The sequence below is a fragment of the Podarcis pityusensis genome (assembly GCF_964106645.2).
Source record: "Podarcis pityusensis genome assembly, chromosome: 8".
NCBI lineage: Eukaryota > Metazoa > Chordata > Lepidosauria > Squamata > Lacertidae > Podarcis > Podarcis pityusensis.
Genome location: NC_138033.1, coordinates 78,288,944 through 78,308,759, shown reverse-complemented (window position 1 = coordinate 78,308,759; position 19,816 = coordinate 78,288,944). Strand labels below are relative to the sequence as shown.

Below are 19,816 nucleotides of genomic sequence, written 5' to 3'. Positions count from 1 at the left end.
AAGCAATATCATTTGTTTGTTTATTTTTACTAAAATATTATATACAGTGGTACCTCTGGTTATGTACTTAATTCGTTCCGGAGGTCTGTTCTTAACCTGAAGCACCACTTTAGCTAATGGGGCCTCCCGCTGCTGCCACGCCACCGGAGCACGATTTCTGTTCTCATCCTGAAGCAAAGTTCTTAACCTGAAGCACTATTTCTGGGTTAGCGGAGTCTGTAACCTGAAGCCTATGTAACCCAAGGTACCACTGTATTATGAGAGAGGGCAAAAGCTCTCTTTATTCACGATGGCAGAAAATCTCTGTAATATCTATCTATCCTTTCCTTTAGTCACCTTCCTGCTAAAAAAAATTAAAGGCGAAAATCAAATGCTTTCTCTTTTTTCCTCGCAGGGAAGATTGTGGCCCCTCCTGCATGATTTGCCCCTTTCTGTATCTTAAAAATGATTTTCAGTTTATTTTTAGGGCAGAGATGGGGAACCTGTATACAGTAGTCCCTTGGATTAAGAACTTAATTCGTTCTGGAGGTCCGTTCTTAACCTGAAACTGTTCTTAACCTGAAGCACCACTTTAGCTAATGGGGCCTCCTGCTGCCACCGCCGCGTGATTTCTGTTCTCATCCTGAAGCAAAGTTCTTAACCCGAGGTACTATTTCTGGGCTAGCGGAGTTTGTAACCTGAAGCTTCTGTAACCTGAAGCGTATGTAACCCGCGGTACCACTGTACAGACTCCGCTAATCCAGAAATAGTACTTCAAGTTAAGAACTTTGCTTCAGGATGAGAACAGAAATCGTGTTCCGGCGGCGCAGCAGCAGCAGGAGGCCCCATTAGCTAAAGTGGTGCTTCAGGTTAAGAACAGTTTCAGGTTAAGAACGGACCTCCGGAACGAATTAAGTACTTAACCTGAGGTACCACTGTACTGCTTGATTGCAGGGGGCTGACCCTTGGCAGCCCCTTCCAACTCTACAGTCCTTGGATTGTATGATTGCAAAAGAAAAGAAACCCAATCTTTTAGCGCCTAGACTTTGGAACTCCCTGCCTCTTGACACCGGGCAAGCATCTTCACCATACACTTTCTGCTGAAAATGTTTTTGATTAGGCAAAGCCGATCCAGGCACGTGGAATGCTTGCGAGGGTTTTGACCCGATTTTCAACACCTTGTTGATTTTTGTTATTTTTTTCCCAGTGTTTCAAATGTTTGATTTTAACTTTTCTTTTTAAAGTAATAATTTCATTGTTCTGCTCATTATTTTTTTTTATGAACGCTGAACAAGTATTATGTGGTAGCTCTGCGTTAAGGGGAGGGAAGCAGAGGCCCGTGTGGATAAGGGACCGAACATGAACTTGGAAGAATGGCAACTTTGGAAAGTTTTGTTTGTTTAAACCAGGCAAAGACCGTCATCCAGGCAGAGATTGACGCGGCCGCGGAGCTCATCGACTTCTTCCGTTTCAATGCCAAATACGCCGTGGAGCTGGAGGAGCAACAGCCGCTCAGCGTTCCCCCCAGTACCAACAGCATGATCTATCGGGGGCTGGAGGTGGGGCACAAAGGTTGTTCCCCCCTGGGGTGGGGTACCCTGTATGCGACAGTCAGGATAGAGACCATTGTGACTGCGGGGGTGGGGGGGGCGGGGGGCGGGTTGGACCAGAAAATCCTTGAGGGTTCCTTCCAACTCTGTAATTCTATGATCATAAAGACAACAATCCATGCAGAATCCTGGACAATTCTGTGCCCAGGGCAGCTGTTTACCAGCTCCATCTGGTACGCAGGCTGAGACCCTACCTGCCCGCAGACTGTCTCGCTAGAGTGGTGCATGATCTAGTTATCTCCCGCTTGGACTACTGCTATGCGCTCTACGTGGGGCTACCTTTGAAGGTGACCCGGAAACTGCAACTAATCCAGAATGCGGCAGCTAGACTGGTGACTGGGAGTGGCTGCTGAGACCACATAACACTGGTCCTGAAAGATCTACACTGGCTCCCAGTACGTTTCCGAGCACAATTCAAAGTGTTGGTGCTGACCTTTAAAGCCCTAAACAGCCTCAGCCCAGTATACCTGAAGAAGCATCTCCACCTCCATTGTTCTGCCCAGACACTGAGGTCCAGTGCCGAGGGCCTTTTGGCGGTTCCCTCGCTGCGAGAAGCCAAGTTACAGGGAACCAGGCAGAGGGCCTTCTCGGTAGTGGCGCCCGCCCTGTGGAATGCCCTCCCATCAGATGTCAAGGAAATAAACAACTATCTCACTTTTAGAAGGCATCTGAAGGCAGCCATGTTTAGGGAAGCGTTTAATGTTTAACAGACCACTGTATTTTAATCTTTTGTTGGAAGCCTCCCAGAGTGGCTGGGGAAACCCAGCCAGATGGGCGGGGTATAAATAATAAATTATTATTATTATTATTATTATTATTATTATTATGTGCTTTGCTAAATGGCGTTCACCCCCCCAACTTCTGACCATCTTATTAGTCCCGCCCACCCACCTTTTCTGACTTCTGCATGGTTTCAAGCTTGCCTGTGCACAATGAGGGCTAGAAGCTTTGCAGGGTTGTGTTTTTTTTTTTAAAATGAAAACGAAGTTTCTCAGGGAGCTGCAGCCCTGTGCATATTTTTTTAAAAAGATGCTACAGATGCTTATGCGGGCTCATTCGCTCGCTCGATTGCTTGCGCCTTCCCCTTCCCCCCCAGAAACTCTTCCGTGGCTGCTTATTCCACGGTCCTAATTCATCCTTTCCCCCCTACTCCTGCAGGGTTTCGTTGCTGCCGTCTCCCCCTTCAACTTCACCGCCATCGGAGGGAACCTGGCAGGAGCTCCCGCTTTGATGGTGAGTAATCGGGGGGGGGGGGCGCCCTGGGTGGCTCTTTGGTGTTTCGTCCTCCCCCCACCAGCCAGTGGCAGGGGGAGTTTTGGGGAGAAGTGTTTCTCCCCCCTCCCCTCTCTGTGCATCACGTATTTCTACACCCAGCCCTGTGCTTTTTGAACACCAGGGGGGGTCCCTCCCGCTGCCCGCTGAGCTGAGCATCTCACGGGGAAAGCGTTCCGGTTCTTAAACATCACCCTCCCTCCCCTCGCCATCCTCTGGACATTTTAAAAAAAGGTCTTTTTTTTAACACTAGGATACTTCCTCAAAGTTTGCTAGGCAATCCTGAGACGGGGAGGAGAGTGGGTTAGGGACAAAAGCACCTATCCAAATCTCTCAAATTCAAGAACGTAAAAATTTAGGAATAGTCAGGCCACTGTCCCAACTAGTCCCTCAAGCGCAAGGGCCTTCTCCCCTCCTGCAGTTTTCCGCAAAAGAGAGGTTGGTAGCCATCACTGCCTCCTGTGGCAGGCAGTTCCATAGTTTATACACTGCATGAAGAAGTTATTTCTTTTATCTTCCAATGTTCGGCTGCGTTGGAGGAGTTCTAGTGTTATGAGAGAGGGAGAAATATTTTCTCTCTCCGCTTTCTCCAAGCCACGCACAAATTTGTAAACTTCTATCATGCCCCCTCTTCCTTGCTTTTTCTCAAAGCCATGAAAGGTTACATCATTTGGGACTTTTTAGAGCAGGGTTTCCCAAACTTGGGTCTCCAGCTGTTTTTGGACTACAATTCCCATCATCCATGACCACTGGTCCTGCTAGACATGGATGATGGGAGTTGTAGTCCAAAAACAGCTGGAGACCCAAGTTTGGGAAACCCTGCTCTAAACTAAAAAGTCCCAAATGATGTAACCTTTCATCGCAGGGGAGTCTCTCCTCCCCCTCGATCGCTTTAGTTGCCCTGTTCTGAACCTTTTGAAACTCAACAGTGTCCTTTTTGAGGTGAGGCTCAACCTTGGAAACTCTTTTGTAGCTGCAGGGCTCATCCCTGCCATCTCCAGGTAGGCTTGAGATGTCCTTTTTGTGAAGCCCTGGGAGCCGCTGCCAGTCAGTGTAGACAATACTGAGCTATATGTACCAATTGGTCTGATAAGGCAGCTACCTGTTCAGTGTTCAGCCTGCTGAGTGAGACCACAGCGAGCCCACCTATTCTTGTCTCTCCTGCTGTTTGTCCCCGAGCGACTGGCATTTTGGAGGTAGACTGCCCCCGTACACAAAGGCTCCATTCCATGCCACAGTGGCTATTTAAGAACACCCAAAGGCCCAAAGTCAAGCCAGCCTCCTGCTTCCCACACCAGCTGATCAGACGCCTCTGGGAAGCCCATAATCAGGGCACGAAGGCAACAGCCCTCTGCCCTTGTTTCTGCAAAGCAGCTGGCATTCTGAGGTACACGGCCCCTGAACTTGGAGGTTCCATTTAACTGTCCTAACTAAATACCAATTGCGTTGCAGGCGGGTGGACTAGAATCCCTTCCAGCTCTACAATTCTATGATTCTGTGACAAATCTGATTTGCTTTGTGGCCTTTGCTTTCTCCCAGGGGAACGTGGTCCTCTGGAAACCTAGCGACACAGCCATGCTGTCCAGCTATGCCGTCTACAAGATCCTTTTGGAAGCGGGGCTCCCGCCCAACGTCATCCAGTTCGTCCCGGCCGACGGCCCCGTTTTTGGCGATACAGTGACAGCCTCGGAGCACTTTTGTGGACTCAACTTCACCGGCAGTGTACCGTGAGTTAGGACGGGTGGGAGACCTCCTGTTTGTAGGCTGCCACCGATTTGAAGTTGTATTTACAGGTTGTTCTATTTCCTGTTCATAGGCTGCCACTTCCTGGAAGTCCTGTTTACGGGATGCTCAGCTTCCTGTTTACAATCTTCCACTTCCTGGAGGTCATATTTGTGGGCAGCTCAGCTTCCTATTTATAGGCTGCCACTTCCTGGAAGAGTTGTTTACCGGGATGCTCAACTTCCTGTTTACACACTGACACTTCCTGGAAGTTGTATTTGCAAGTTTCTCAGCTTCCTGTTTATAGATTGATACTTCCTGCAAGATGAATTTGCAGCATGCTTGACTTCCTGTTTATAGGTACCACTTCCTGGAAGAGATGTTTACGTGTAAACAGCTTCCTGTTTACACACTGACACTTCCTGGAAGTTGTATTTGCAAGTTTCTCAGCTTCCTGTTTATAGACTGATACTTCCTGCAAGATGAATTTGCAGCATGCTTGACTTCCTGTTTATAGGTACCACTTCCTGGAAGAGTTGTTTACGTGTAAACAGCTTCCTGCTTACACACTGACACTTCCTGGAAGTTGTATTTGCAAGTTTCTCAGCTTCCTGTTTATAGACTGATACTTCCTGCAAGATGAATTTGCAGCATGCTTGACTTCCTGTTTATAGGTACCACTTCCTGGAAGAGTTGTTTACGTGTAAACAGCTTCCTGTTTACACACTGACACTTCCTGGAAGTTGTATTTGCAAGCTTCTCAGCTTCCTGTTTATAGACTGATACTTCCTGCAAGATGAATTTGCAGCATGCTTGACTTCCTGTTTATAGGTACCACTTCCTGGAAGAGTTGTTTACGTGTAAACAGCTTCCTGCTTACACACTGACACTTCCTGGAAGTTGTATTTGCAAGTTTCTCAGCTTCCTGTTTATAGACTGATACTTCCTGCAAGATGAATTTGCAGCATGCTTGACTTCCTGTTTATAGGTACCACTTCCTGGAAGAGTTGTTTACGTGTAAACAGCTTCCTGTTTACACACTGACACTTCCTGGAAGTTGTATTTGCAAGCTTCTCAGCTTCCTGTTTATAGACTGATACTTCCTGCAAGATGAATTTGCAGCATGCTTGACTTCCTGTTTATAGGTACCACTTCCTGGAAGAGTTGTTTACGTGTAAACAGCTTCCTGCTTACACACTGACACTTCCTGGAAGTTGTATTTGCAAGCTTCTCAGCTTCCTGTTTATAGACTGATACTTCCTGCAAGATGAATTTGCAGCATGCTTGACTTCCTGTTTATAGGTACCACTTCCTGGAAGAGTTGTTTACGTGTAAACAGCTTCCTGCTTACACACTGACACTTCCTGGAAGTTGTACTTGCAAGTTTCTCAACTTCCTGTTTATTGGCTGATACTTCCTGGAAAGTGTGTTTACGGGTTGCTCAACTTCCTGTTTATAGGTTGACACTTCCTGTCCGTGGCAGAGTGCAGGAGAGGCAAAGCCAGAAGTACTTCATTTTGTTCTCTCTCTCTCCCCCCTCTTTTTTTCTTCTTTTTGATTTCAAGTGTGACCAAACTCTTGCTTTTCAAAACAATAAAAATGCTAATGCTCTCACACCAGGAGTCCCACACTCCGGCGCTAATTTATGAGCTCCCCACCTTTTAAGGAGCAGGGGCGCATCCGAGCGTGGCGCTCGTTCAGAGGTTTAGAGGAGGCTGGCGCTTTTAATAGCCTCGCAGTCTTCTGAGAGCCAGAGATTGCAGGAGAGGGGGGTCAGGCCGGGGTGGAAATGGCAACTCCCGCTAGCCCCAGAAAACAGCAATTTGTAATGGGAGGGAGAGAGAGAATCTGCTGATGCAGCCTCTGCCAGAAATTAAGCGGCTGGCTGGTGGCAAACCAAGAATTTGGTGCCCTGAGAATTGTAGAATTGTTAGAGATGGAAGGGACTCCACAGGGACATCTAGTCCAGCCCCCTAGAGATTGAACCCAGGATCACATACAATATGTTTAGGGGCAGGCTTGACAGATCGAAACAGAGATTATGTGTGTGTGTAACATCACTGTTCATATGAACATCGAAAGAGCCTGGGTTCTGAAATTCTGCATCATGAGAGCCAGTGTGGTGTAGTGGTTAAGAGCGGTAGATTCGTAATCTGGGGAACCGGGTTCGTGTCTCCGCTCCTCCACATGCAGCTGCTGGGTGACCTTGGGCTAGTCACACTTCTCTGAAGTCTCTCAGCCCCACTCAACTCACAGAGTGTTTGTTGTGGGGGAGGAAGGGAAAGGAGAATGTTAGCCGCTTTGAGACTCCTTCGCGTAGTGATAAAGCGGGATATCAAATCCAAACTCTTCTTCTTCTTCTTTTTCCTCCCCTCCTTTCCAGAACCTTCAAGCGCCTCTGGAAGCAGGTCTCCGAGAACCTGGATCGGTACCGCACCTTCCCACGGCTTGCTGGGGGTAAGCGTCTGATGTGGGTGATGCCGCCCCAATTCTCCACGCAGGCTGGAAAGACTTGAGTTGTTCCTTGCAGGAGTTGCTGTTATTTACACCTTTCCTCCAAGGAACTAAGAACATAACAACAGCCTGCTAGATCAGGACACATGGCTCATCCAGCCCAGAATCCTGTCCTCACAGTGGCCAAGCTTGATGCCTCAGTGGGAAGCCCACAAGCAGGATCTGAACCCCAGAGCCCTCTCCCCATCCTGCCACGTTCAGCAACTGATATTCAGAAGCATAGCTGCCTCCAGCTGTAGCCATTGTGGTTGTTAGTCACTCAGTGAATGCATGAACTGCTCAGGGAGGATGGAAATAAACCGATCTGCGCTGTGCGATGTGCAGCGAACCTTTGGAACTCCCTGCTGCAGGACCTGAGCAGAACAGCAACTCTCTCCACCCCTCAAGGCTCTTAGGAGAGAGCACCCTTGTGCTTGAGCTTTGCTTGTGGGCTTCCTGTAATGGGCATCTGTTTGGCCGCTGTGAGTACAGGATGCTAAGCTAGATGGCTTGATCCAGCTGGGGGCTTCTTATATTCCTCCGGGAGGCATGTGGATTGGAAGGCTGAAATTCAGGTGATGGTTTTCACGGAGACTCCGAGTTGCCTTCTGCCATGTTTCATTCATTCATTATAGAACTGTACAGTGGATGCTCGGCTTGCAAACATGATCCGTGCGGGATGCAGTTTTGCAACCCGCAGCGGCACGTCTGTGCACACGTGGGTTGCGATTCGGCGCTTCTGCGCATGCGCAAAGCACGATTTAGCACTTCTACGCATGCGTGACCGCCGAAACCCGGAAGTCACCCGTTCCGGTACTTCTGGGTTTCGGCAGCCTGTAACCCAAAAAAACGCAACCTGAAGCGTCTGTAACCCGAGGTATGACTGTACCTTGGTTTTCGAACAGCTTAGTTCTTGAACGTTTTGGCTCCCGAATGCTGCAAAACCAGAAGTGACTGTTCCGGTTTGTGAACTATTTTTGGAAGCCGAACATCCGGCTGGGCTTCTGATTGGCTGCAGGGGCTTCCTGCAGCCAATCGGAAACCGTGCTTTGGAAGTCGAATGGACTTCCGGAACGGATTCCATTCGACTTCCAAGGTACGACTGTATTTCAGTGCTGCTTTTCACTCGCTTGAGCCGCAAAGCGGTTTTGCATACGGTAATAACATAGCCGAGCGTCACGACCGCAACATAAATTATATAAAAAACAAGCAACAATTCAATGTTTGGTTGGGGGGGGGGATGTTTGTGTGAGGATTTCGGCTCCCAGAAACTGCAGGAGTGTCACCGCTAGACTCGGGTCGTGCTCAGGGTACCAGGCTGGCCACTCTGAGAAGAGGACGCTGGGCCAGGGTCCTGATCCAGCCACAGGGCTCTTCCGACGTTCTCACAAAGCACGGAAGTCAACGCCATTCTGCCGCTCAACTCCTGTGCCAAAGTCTCCCTTCTCTCTCCCCCTCTGCGCAGAGTGCGGCGGCAAGAACTTCCACTTTGTCCACTCCTCGGCGGACGTGCCCAGCGTGGTGAGCGGGACCCTGCGCTCGGCCTTCGAGTACGGCGGGCAGAAGTGCTCGGCCTGCTCCCGCCTCTACGCCCCCGACTCTCTGTGGCCCCGCATCAAAGCCGCGCTCCTGGAAGAGCACCGGAAGATCAAAGTGGGCGATGTGAGTGGGAAGACTCCTCTCCCGCTGAAGGGGCTTTGCGGCTCAGCGGGTGGCTGATGGGATTAGAGGCTGCACTTGGCTGGCTGCTAATTCCCATTGAAGGCACCTCTTTATCCCCTGCTTTCCCCCTCCCCGCTTTCGGGACCATCCCTGCCCCCTCCCCGCAATGCCTGACACCCCCTTTCCCTACAGAACTCTCTCCTTCGTCCTTAGTACAGTGGTACCTCGGGTTACATACACTTCAGGTTACATACACTTCAGGTTACAGACTCCGCTAACCCAGAAATAGTACCTCGGGTTAAGTACTTTGCTTCAGGATGAGAACAGAAATTGTGCTCCAGCAGCGCGGAGGCAGCGGGAGGCCCCATTAGCTAAAGTGGTGCTTCAGGTTAAGAACAGTTTCAGGTTAAGAACGGACCTCTGGAACGAATTAAGTACTTAAGCCGAGGTACCACTGTACTCTCTCTCTCTCTCTCTCTCTCTCTCTGGCAATTAGGAATTGACTTGTTGCCTACACAGGCAGGGATTGGTTGCACAGAACAGACTAATTTAAAAAAACAACAACCACTGCCTTTTGCCATCCCTCCCTTTTTCTTCTTAAAGCTATTGATGGCTACTAGCCATGGTGGCAGGACGCAGGTGGCGCTGTGGGTTAAACCACAGAGCCTAGCACTTGCCGATCAGAAGGTCAGCGGTTCGAATCCCCGCGACGGGGTGAGCTCCCGTTGCTCGGTCCCTGCTCCTGCCCACCTAGCAGTTCGAAAGCACATCAAAGTGCAAGTAGATAAATAGGTACCACTCTGGTGGGGAAGGTAAACAGTGTTTCCGTGCGCTGCTCTGTTTTCGCCAGAAGCAGCTTAGTCATGCTGGCCACATGACCCGGGTAGTTGTACACCAGCTCCCTCGGCCAATAAAGCGAGATGAACGCCGCAACCCCAGAGTCGGCCACGACTGGACCTAATGGTCAGGGGTCCCTTTACCTTACTAGCCATGGTGGCAGTTCTCTGGCTCCACAGTCAGAGGCAGAAATGCTTCCGAGTCCCAGTTTCTGGAAACCACAGGATGAGAGAGAGGGCGCTTGCTCCTAGACCCCACTTGCAGGTTTCCCCTTTGGGGCAGCTGTGCTACTTACTGGGCACTGCGATTCTGGGCTACTTGGGCCATTGGCCTGGGTCAAAGCCGCAGGGTGGATTGCAACATCAGAGCACAATATTGCAAGCAGTCGCAGTCACAAAAACAGGAGGGGTCCCCAAAACATGTGGTGGCTCCCCTTCCAGCCCTAGATGGCGACGGTTGAACCTAGATCCCTTCCCCATCCAAATCTCGTGCTCTGTGATTTGTGTCTTCATTGAGCACATTCACAGAGTGCTTTAACAATCCGTCCTTTTTCCTGAGGAACTCTGCGAATTGTAGCTCTGTGTGGGAAAGAACAACTCTCAGCACCTATAACAGACTACAGCTCCCTGAATTCTTTGGGGAAAGCATTGATGATAGTAGCTTCTGTACCTAAAGACACTGAACTTCATTTGGCAATTAATTACATTAGTTTTGGCCATTGCAGATAGCGAGATTAATAGTTTTTAGTGGGACTCGGAACTGTAGTGCGACGGAAACAGCGCTGAGCGCAACAAAAAACCCCATCTGCACTGAAAATTTGAAGCATTATCATGTCACTTTAAACATTCATGGCTTCCTCCAAAGGATTCTGGGAACTGTAGTTTGTTAAGGCTGCTGAGAGTTGTTAGGAGGTTCCCCCATTCCCCTCCCAGAGTTACAATTTCCAAAGCAGTTTAGCAATCAATCCATCTTCCCAGGGAATAACTTGGGAGGGGAAGAGGGATCTCAGACCACCCTCAGCACCTTTAACAAACTACAGTTCCCAGAATCCTTCAGAGGAAGCCAAAGCGGTGTTGAAATGGTATCACAGTACCTTCAACGTAAGACATGAATGCAGCCCTCACTTTGGTGGGAGATGGGCAGAACAGAAACCAAGAGGCATCTCACATTTTTTCTCCCTCGTTTGGTTTTCTCCCCAGCCGACAGATTTCGAGACGTTCTTCTCTGCTGTCATCGACCACAAGGTAACGGGCTTCATTCGTATCTCTTTTCCGGTCACTCCAGTATTTCTGTACGGTGAAATCGGGATTTCTCTATGGAAATTCCGTCTCTGTGCACCTCTGACTGCCCCCTACGCTGGTTTTGTTCATTTATCCTTGCAGGCTTTTAGGGTGCTGTAGGGTTGATCTCATTGGCTCAGTAGACTCTGTCCTAAGCTAGTGATTCCCGCCTGTCTTTTGCTCTAGCGCCACCTGCTGTTTGGCTCCCTGCCTTCTGCCCTACTGGGCCCAGTGGGCGCCAACCGCCATCACTAATGGAGAATTGTATGGCCAAGCTGGGATTCTTGCTTATTTTGAGCATCATACCGGATTCTAGATTATGGTTTCTGTAAAATCCATTTTGTGTCTTAGCTGCTGGTAGCCGCCACCCCAGGGCTTTTTTTGAGAAAGATTGGGATGCAACAAATTTAGCAGCAACAACAACACATGTGCACACTCCTTATGCTTTGGCCACTGCTTGCCCAGCCTTTTGCAGACCGAGGGCCACATTCCCTTCTAGGCAGGCTTTCGGGGGCCACGTGTCATGGTGGGTGGGGGCAGAGGCAAAAGTAGGAGGGGCAACAAAGGTAAATTTTGCCTTTGTGCAATAGGGTTCTTTCAGGGCCGGATTTAGGTTTGATGAAGCCCTAAGCTACTGAAGGTAATGGGGCCTTTTATATGTCCTGCTGTCAACAACAAATTGTCACTTTTTTGTGTTGAATATATGCTATATGGTAATTTATGGACCTACACAACTGTTGCTGTATGTAGGTTTTATTTTATTTTATATCTTATATTTTGGAAATGTACATCCAGTTTTTCCCCCCTTTAAATTTTTTTGGGGCCCCCAAGAGAGTGGGGCCCTAAGCTATAGCTTGTTTAGCTTATACGTAAATCCGGCACTGGGTACTTTAATAAAACAGTCGCATGTCCTTCTTTATGTCCCCACCCAAGGAAGGAAGAGGCATTTTCAGAGTTCAAGGGAAGCACTTCCCAGCCAGGCTAAAAGACTCTAGTGGGGTGCAAAGCAGGACCAGTGAGGGGTGTGGCCTCAGAGGAGGGGGGTGGCCTGGCGAGAGTCTTAGGGGCTAGACAGAGAGGCTTAGAGGACCTCAAATCAACCCCTGGGCCTGAGACCCCCATTTATTTACTAATTAACCTGGCTAGTTGCTTTATCTTGCCCAAGGCAACCCAGAGCAACTTACAACTACACCCCTGCAACATAGATGCATTAAAATCAAGGTGGGGATGGGGAAATGCGTCTCACCCACTTCTCAGACGGCACAGATAGAGGTGGAAGGCCTGGTTGAAGAGTAGTGTTTTTGCCTGGTGCCTAAAGGTGTATAATGAAGGTGCCAGGCGAGCCTCTACGAGGAGCCACTGCAGAAAAGGCCCCGTTCTTGTGTTGCCACCCTCCGGACTTCTCACAGAAGAGGCACGTGAAGAAGGGTCCAGGGTCCAGGTCGCTTTTATGGGGAGAGTCTCTCCTTGAGGTATTGCGGTCCTGATCCGTTTAAGGCTTTATACATCAAAAGCAGCACTTCGAATTGGGCCCAGAAACAAATTGGCAAGCAGCGCAGCCAGGCCAGGATCGGTGCAATATGCTCACGCCGTCTTGCTCTGGTGAGCAACCTGGCCGCCAAATTCTGGACCATCTTGAAGCCTCCAAACCACCCTCAGAGGCCACCCTATGTATAATGCAATTGCAGTAATCTAACCTAGAGGTCTTTGTCCATGGAGTTTTCTTGGCAGGGATACTGGAATGGCTTGCCAGTTCCTGCTCTAGGTGGATCACGTTTGGTCAAAACTCTCCACTATGACCTGTCTATCTTGGGTGGCCCTGCACGGCATAGCTCATAGCTTCTCTGAGTTATTCAAGCTCCTTCGCCACGGCAAGGCAGTGATCCATGAAGGGGCAGTGACAAAATTAAAAGACGCCTGCTTCTTGGGAGAAAAGCAATGACAAACCTAGACAGCATCTTAAAAAGCAGAGACATTACCTTGTCGACAAAGGTCCATATAGTTAAAGCTATGGTTTTCCCAGTAGTGAAGTATGGAAGTGAGAGCTGGACCATAAAGAAGGCTGATCGCCGAAGAATTGATGCTTTTGAATTATGGTGCTGGAGGAGACTCCTGAGAGTCTCATGGACTGCAAGAAGATCAAACCTATTCATTCTGAAGGAAATCAGCCCTGAGTGCTCCCTGGAAGGACAGATCCTGAAGCTGAGGCTCCAATACTTTGGCCACCTCATGAGAAGAGAAGAGTCCCTGGAAAAGACCCTGATGTTGGGAAAGATGGAGGGCACAAGGAGAAGGGGACGACAGAGGAGGAGATGGCTGCACAGTGTTCTCGAAGCTACCAGCATGAGTTTGACCAAAATGAGGGAGGCAGTGGAAGACAGGAGTGCCTGGCGTGCTCTGGTCCATGGGGTTACGAAGAGTCGGACACGACTAAACAACTGAACAACAACAACCTAGAGGTTACCAGAGCATAGACTACAGAGGTTAGTCTATCCCTGTCCAGACAGGGGTTCAAAAGACGTTCATGGCTATGGCAGATTTTTGCCCTTCTGCAATGCAGGTTGCTGCTTAGTCCTGGAAAACTTGGCGGAAAACTAGTTCACACATGAGCATGGATTCATGGCTTAATTCCCACAGCAACTAGCCAGGCTTTCAGCATTTCTACGGTCCCACATATAGAACCTTTTTCTTTCGTTTTGTAGTGTTCTTTGGGTGGTGTCGGTTCACGTAAACCAGCCCCTAAAAATTGCAGGGTTCCAGCTGGAAGGAGTGAGCAGGCTCAATGAGTAGGGCACCTGCTCTCAAACCCTTGAAAGTGATTGCTGCCAGTCAGTGTAGACAATACCAAGCTTGATGGACCAACAGCTTTCCCCCCGATGTGTGTCCATGTGTGCGCACAAAACTGAGATAGACATACCAGTTTGGGATGTGTTCCTTCCAGCCTGTTATTTTAACCCTAGACATTGCTCTCTTTTCCTCCCCACCAGTCTTTACCTGTGCACTTTCCCTGAGAAGGCGAGGAAAACCTGGCCTCAGTTTTCTCTGGCATAAAGAGTGATCAATCTTAAGGCGAAGGAAGGAATTGAAAACGAAATTGCCAGTATCAGGATGCCATTATTGAAATCTTTGGTCTGGACACTTTTGGAATGCAAAGCATGGTGCTGATAATGGCAATGTTGCAGGTTCGATCCCCTAATGGGACAGCTGCATATTCCTGCATTGCAGGGGGTTGGTCTAGATGACCGTCAGGGTTCCTTCCAACTCTAGAAATCTATGAATGTTCTGCGTCCAATTCTGGTCGCTTCCCCACAAAAAGGATATGTTGAGTTGGGAAACGTGTAGAAAGGGGAAACCGAAATGATCAAAGTGGAAATGGAATGACTCTGTTATGAAGAAATGTTGCAGTCCTTGGGACTTTTTAGTTTAGGTAAAAGGCAAGTTAGAGGAGACCTGGCAGAAGTTTATAAATTTCTGCACGGCGAAAGTGGACAGAGAAACGTTTTTCTTCCTCCTAAACTTGTGAACCTCCACTGAAGCTGAATGTTGGAACATTGAGGAAGGAAGGAAGTCTTCTTTTGTGCAGTGTGTGGTTAGGCTGTGGAACTCCCTCCCACTGCATACAGTGATGGCCATCACTGAGGACTGGACAAATTCATAGAGGAGAGGGTTCTTGATGGCTACTAGCCACAGCGACAGTTGGAGGCAGTGATGCTTCTGTGGACATCAGTTGCTGGAAACCACCAGAGGGGACAATGCCCTTGTGCTCAGACACTGCTTGTGGGTTCCCCTTTGAGGCCTCTGGTCAGCCACTGCGAGAACAGGACGCTGGACTAGATGGGCCATTGGCCTGATCCAGTGGGGGGTTCTTATGTTCCTGAAGGAAGCAGGGCCCTTAATGAAACTCACAAAGCCCCCACCCTCTTGACTCCCTCCAACTGCAGCCAAATCGGGGTCCTCCCTCTCTTTGGCCACCTCCTGACGCAACACTATTTGTTCTGCATCATATCTCTGTGAGTTGCCCTTCAGCCGAACGTCTCCCAGGATAATCCTCAACAAAACTCCGGAGTGCATCAGTTGCATTGAAGGCAGTGTGGTGTAGCGGTTATGGCGTTGGGCTAGGACCCGAGAGACCAGGGTTCGAATTCACCCACACCCCACTTGGCCATGAAACTCGCTTGGTGGCCTTGGGGCAGCCTAAACTACCTCGCAGGTTTGTTGTGGGGATTAGAGGAGGAGAATGACGTCGGGTGCTTTCAGCTCCTCGGGAGAAAAAGGTGGGATAAAAAGGAACCAAAAAAGGCCCAAATTAGCAAACCCGTTTCCTCCTTCACCTAGGGATATAGATCTGGCCTCCCCATCCTTCTCGGACCCACAGCCAACGATCCCACAGCCACCTGCCCTTCCCTGTCCCGCTTTCAATGGCTCCCTGTCCCACCCCTTCCCCAGTCTCTGGGTCCTGTGTGGCATTACCCCCACCTCGGTTCCTTCCTCGCCCCCCCTTGCTCTGCTATCTCCACCTCCCAGGAGCTGAGCTTCCTCCATTCCTGCCTTTTCTGCTGAGCGAATCCCTGCTGAGATTATGGCTGAGCCGGCAAATGCTTTCTTTAAAGACGTATTTTCACAGCTTAGGAGCAGGCATCTGTCAATAATGATAACCCCACCGCTGCCATCGCCTCCTCCTCCTCCTCCTCCTCCTCTTCGCTCCCCGCCCTCACGTTCCCCTGCTTCGCTCCGTCTAGGCACATTTCCCCCTTCCCGTAGCCGAAGACTTTCCCTTTGAAGTCCTTTGCTTCTCCTGTTGAATCGGGCTAATCTCTCGTCACACCCAAAGGGGTTGGGAAGAGGCGCCACTGACCACGGGGATCTATCTTTGGGGCAAGTTTCTTGTTTCCCAGAATCCTCCTCTTCTTTCCTTTGCTTGGCCCTCCTAAGAAGGTCAGGGGCGGCCACCGTCCCTTCCATCTAGCTCAACCCCCCCCCCCCAGATGAGCCAGCCCACCTTGGCCAAGGGAGTGGAGCCACCGCTTGAGGGCATTACAGTGGTACCTCGGGTTAAGTACTTAATTCGTTCTGGACGTCCGTTCTTAACCTGAAACTGTTCTTAACCTGAAGCACCACTTTAGCTAATGGGGCCTCCCGCTGCCGCCGCGCCGCCAGAGCACGATTTCTGTTCTCATCCTGAAGCAAAGTTCTTAACCCGAGGTACTATTTCTGGGTTAGCGGAGTCTGTAACCTGAAGCATCTGTAACCTGAAGCGTATGTAGCCCAAGGTACTACTGTACAGTGGTACCTCGGGTTACAGATGCTTCAGGTTACAGACGCTTCAGGTTACAGACTCTGCTAACCCGGAAGTAGTGCCTCGGGTTAAGAACTTTACCTCAGGATGAGAACAGAAAATACATGGCGGCGGCACAACAGCAGCGGGAGGCCCCATTAGCTAAAGTGGTACCTCAGGTTAAGAACAGTTTCAGGTTAAGAACGGACCTCCAGAACGAATTAAGTTCTCAACCTGAGGTACCACTGTGTAACCTCTGAGCGCTTTACGGAAACAAACAAAATGATGAAATCGGCGAGTATCCGAAAACTTCCGAAAGAATTAAAACCGGCGGTCAGCCGAAGAATGCGTGGATAGGCAAAAAAAAAAGTTTCTGGTGGGCGCCGAAAAGGGCGCCGTGAGTTTTGGCACGTTCTGGACTTCAAAAGGCCAGGAGTTCCAAAGTGTAGGTGCCGCCTTCATGAAAAAGATCTTTTGCATAGTGTACAACAGGCACCTGTAACAGTGGCAGTTTTGCAGAATTTAGCAGTCGTGTGGGTGTCTATTAAGGCAACCCTGCAAGCAAACTGGTCCCAGGCTATTAAGGGCTTTACAGTGGTACCTCAGGTTAAGTACTTAATTTGTTCTGGAGGTCCGTTCTTAACCTGAAACTGTTCTTAACCTGAAGCACCACTTTAGCTAATGGGGTCTCCTGCTGCTTCCGCACAGCCGGAGCCCGATTTCTGTTCTCATCCTGAAGCAAAGTTCTTAACCTGAAGCACTATTTCTGGGTTAGCGGAGTGTGTAACCTGAAGCGTATGTAACCTGAAGCGTATGTAACCCGAGGTACCACTGTATATGCTAGTAATGCCTTGTGGAGTCTAAGTAATGTTAACCTCCTTGGTGATGCTCGATTTTCAGTCGACACAGTAGAGTGCTGTCGGGGTGTTTGTACCAATCACCCAAACGCCGGCGGTTGTGCGAATGCAATCTGGGTGGGTGCCGGACTTGGGCCTTCCTTCACAAACCCTCCATTCCGGTGGTCGCACCCAAATTTTGTAGGGCGGGGATGGAAACTGCCCGTGCCATAATGCCATTATACAAACCTGTGGTGCGACTGCATCTGGAATACTGTGTGTCGTTCTGGTTGCCTCCCTTCAAAAGGGATATTATAGAGTTGGAAAAGATTCAGAAAAGGACCAGCAAAATAATCAAAGGGGGGTGCGTGTGTGGAGTGACCCCTATGAAGAAAGGTTGCAGTGTTTGGGACTTTTTGATTTAGGGTGGTGTTTTCCCAAACTTGGGTCTCCAACTGTTTTTGGACTACAGTTCCCATCATCCATGACTGCTGGTCCTGCTAACTAGGGATGATGGGAGTTGTAGTCCAAAACAAACAGCTTGAGACCCAAGTTTGAGAAACACTGGTTTAGAGAAATGTTGAGTAAGAGGCGACCTGATAGAAGCTTATAAATTTATGGGTAGAACGGAGAAAGGTTTTTTTCTCCCTCTCAAAATAACACTAGAACTCGTTAGGCATCCGATGAAGCTGAACGTGGGATACGGTAATTCAGGACGGATAAAAGAACTTCTTTATGTGCAGCACATCGTTAAACTACGGAACTCCCTGCCACAGGAGGCAGTGATGGCCACCAGCTTGTGTGGCTTTAACAGATGTTTGGACAAATTCATGGAGGAGGAGGAGACTATCGATGGCTGCTAGCCACAGGCAGCCATGCTTCTGAATGCTAGTTTCTGGAAACAGTGGGAAGAGTTTGAAGAGTTTGGATTTGATATCCCGCTTTATCACTACCTGAAGGGGTCTCAAAGTGGCTAACATTCTCCTTTCCCTTCCTCCCCCACAACAAACACTCTGTGAGGTGAGTGGGGCTGAGAGACTTCAGAGAAGTGTTACTGGCCCAAGGTCACCCAGCAGCTGCATGTGGAGGAGCGGAGACGCGAACCCGGTTCCCCAGATTACGAGACTACCGCTCTTAACCACTACACCACACTAGCTCTCTGAAGGGGAAGAGGGCTCTTGTGACCAGATCCTGCTTGCTGGTTTCCTGTTCTGCCACCGTGAGATGGTGGACTTGATGGGTCGTTGGCCTGATCCGGAAGCTTCTCTGTATGTTCTTATGTCCTTCTTCTCTTCCAGTCTTTTGAGCGCATCAAGAAGTGGCTTGGCCACGCCGAGACGTCGTCGAACCTCAGCATCCTGGCCGGAGGCAGGTGCGACGATAAGGTTGGGTATTTTGTCCAGCCGTGTATTATTGAGACGAAGGACCCGAAAGACCCCATCATGCAAGAGGTGAGTCTTCGAAGGGGGCATCGTTTCTTGCCAGGGGAACGTTGAGCGTCCTCTGTGGCTCACATATACATTTCGTGTGAAGCCGGAAAGCGAGGCCAGGTGTAGCTAGGAAGTCCCAAGATCCAACTTGGATGGCTTTGAAAGGGGATTGGAAAAATTTGGGGTCTGTGTGTGTGTGTGTGTTTGCATAATAAATAATAAAATTTTATTTATATCCCGCCCTCCCCAGCCGAAGCTGTGGCTAACAACAATAAAATAATACAACATTCTAAAATCATTTCATTATAAAATCAGTTCAAATCAAATAATAATAAAATTTTATTATTTATTATTTATTTATGGCTGTGCTCTGCCTCCACAGTCAGAAGCAGCAATGTTCCTGAATACTGGTTGCTGGAAATTGCAAGAAGGGATTGGGGATTGGGTTCAGGTCTCGCTTGTGGGTTACAATCAGGCTGGCCACTGAGAGAACAGGACGCTGGACTAGATGAGGCATTGGCCTGATCCAGCTGGCTGCTAAAGCAAAAATTGCCAACAGTATTTGTGTCCCCCCCCCCCACAAACACAGCTTCCAAGGTGGGTACCATGGATGAAGGCATTTACCCTACTCTAGAAAGGAAAAGGGACGCGGATGGCACTGTGGGTTAAACCACAGAGCCTAGGGCTTGCTGATCAGAAGGTTGGCGGTTCGAATCCCTGCGACAGGGTGAGCATCCGTTGCTCGGTCCCTGCTCCTGCCAACCTAGCAGTTCGAAAGCACATCAAAGTGCAAGTAGATAAATAGGTACCACTCTGGCGGGGAAGGTAAACGGTGTTTCCGTGCGCTGCTCTGGTTCGCCAGAAGCGGCTTAGTCATGCTGGCCACATGACCCGGATGCTGTACGCCGGCTCCCTCGGCCAGTAAAGCGAGATGAGCGCTGCAACCCCAGAGTTGTCTGCGACTGGACCTAACAGTCAGGAGTCCCTTTACCTTAGAAAGAAAAAAGCCTTTGATCTGTTAAGCCTGGAGGCAGAAACATTTTATGTTGGATCTCACGTTCTACTCCGGGAAAAAACCCAGAGGTCGTTGGACTCCAGGTCCCATTAGCTTCATCCAGTAGGGACAATGGTCAGGGATGATGGGAGCTGTAGTCCAGCAGCATCCAGAGATCAATAGATCGCCCATCTCTGCACTATATGATGTGATGGAGGTAGCCGGGGGGCAGTGAAGGCAAGCGATGGAGGCATCTAGGGACAGTAAAGGCAAAAGTGACAGCCTGGTTCAGGGATTGGGAACTTGCAACACAAAGAGTTGTTGAGGCTCCAGCTCCCATCAGCTTTAGCCAGGCTTGGCCAGTGGTCTGGGACAACGCTGGGAGTTGGAGTCCTACTCAGAGTAGACCCATTATGTGGCATCCAG

General features: G+C 49.5%; 2 protein-coding genes across 2 annotated transcripts in view; one reads left to right on the top strand and one right to left on the bottom strand.

Moving 5' to 3' along the window:
- LOC308483762 (delta-1-pyrroline-5-carboxylate dehydrogenase, mitochondrial-like) overlaps positions 1-19,816 on the top strand; it is a 31,237-nt gene that overhangs the window by 7,902 nt on the left and 3,519 nt on the right. Inside the window, exons 6-12 of the mRNA XM_081017962.1 lie at positions 1,389-1,538; positions 2,748-2,822; positions 4,401-4,588; positions 6,967-7,040; positions 8,542-8,738; positions 10,775-10,819; positions 18,265-18,417. Coding sequence (XP_080874088.1) covers positions 1,389-1,538; positions 2,748-2,822; positions 4,401-4,588; positions 6,967-7,040; positions 8,542-8,738; positions 10,775-10,819; positions 18,265-18,417 — 882 coding nt within the window. The remainder of the gene's footprint in view (positions 1-1,388; positions 1,539-2,747; positions 2,823-4,400; positions 4,589-6,966; positions 7,041-8,541; positions 8,739-10,774; positions 10,820-18,264; positions 18,418-19,816) is intronic.
- LOC308483777 (paired box protein Pax-7-like) overlaps positions 11,543-19,816 on the bottom strand; it is a 169,194-nt gene continuing 160,920 nt past the window's right edge. The window contains exon 6 of the transcript XR_013989773.1: positions 11,543-11,581. The gene's annotated coding sequence lies outside the window, so the exon portion shown is untranslated. The remainder of the gene's footprint in view (positions 11,582-19,816) is intronic.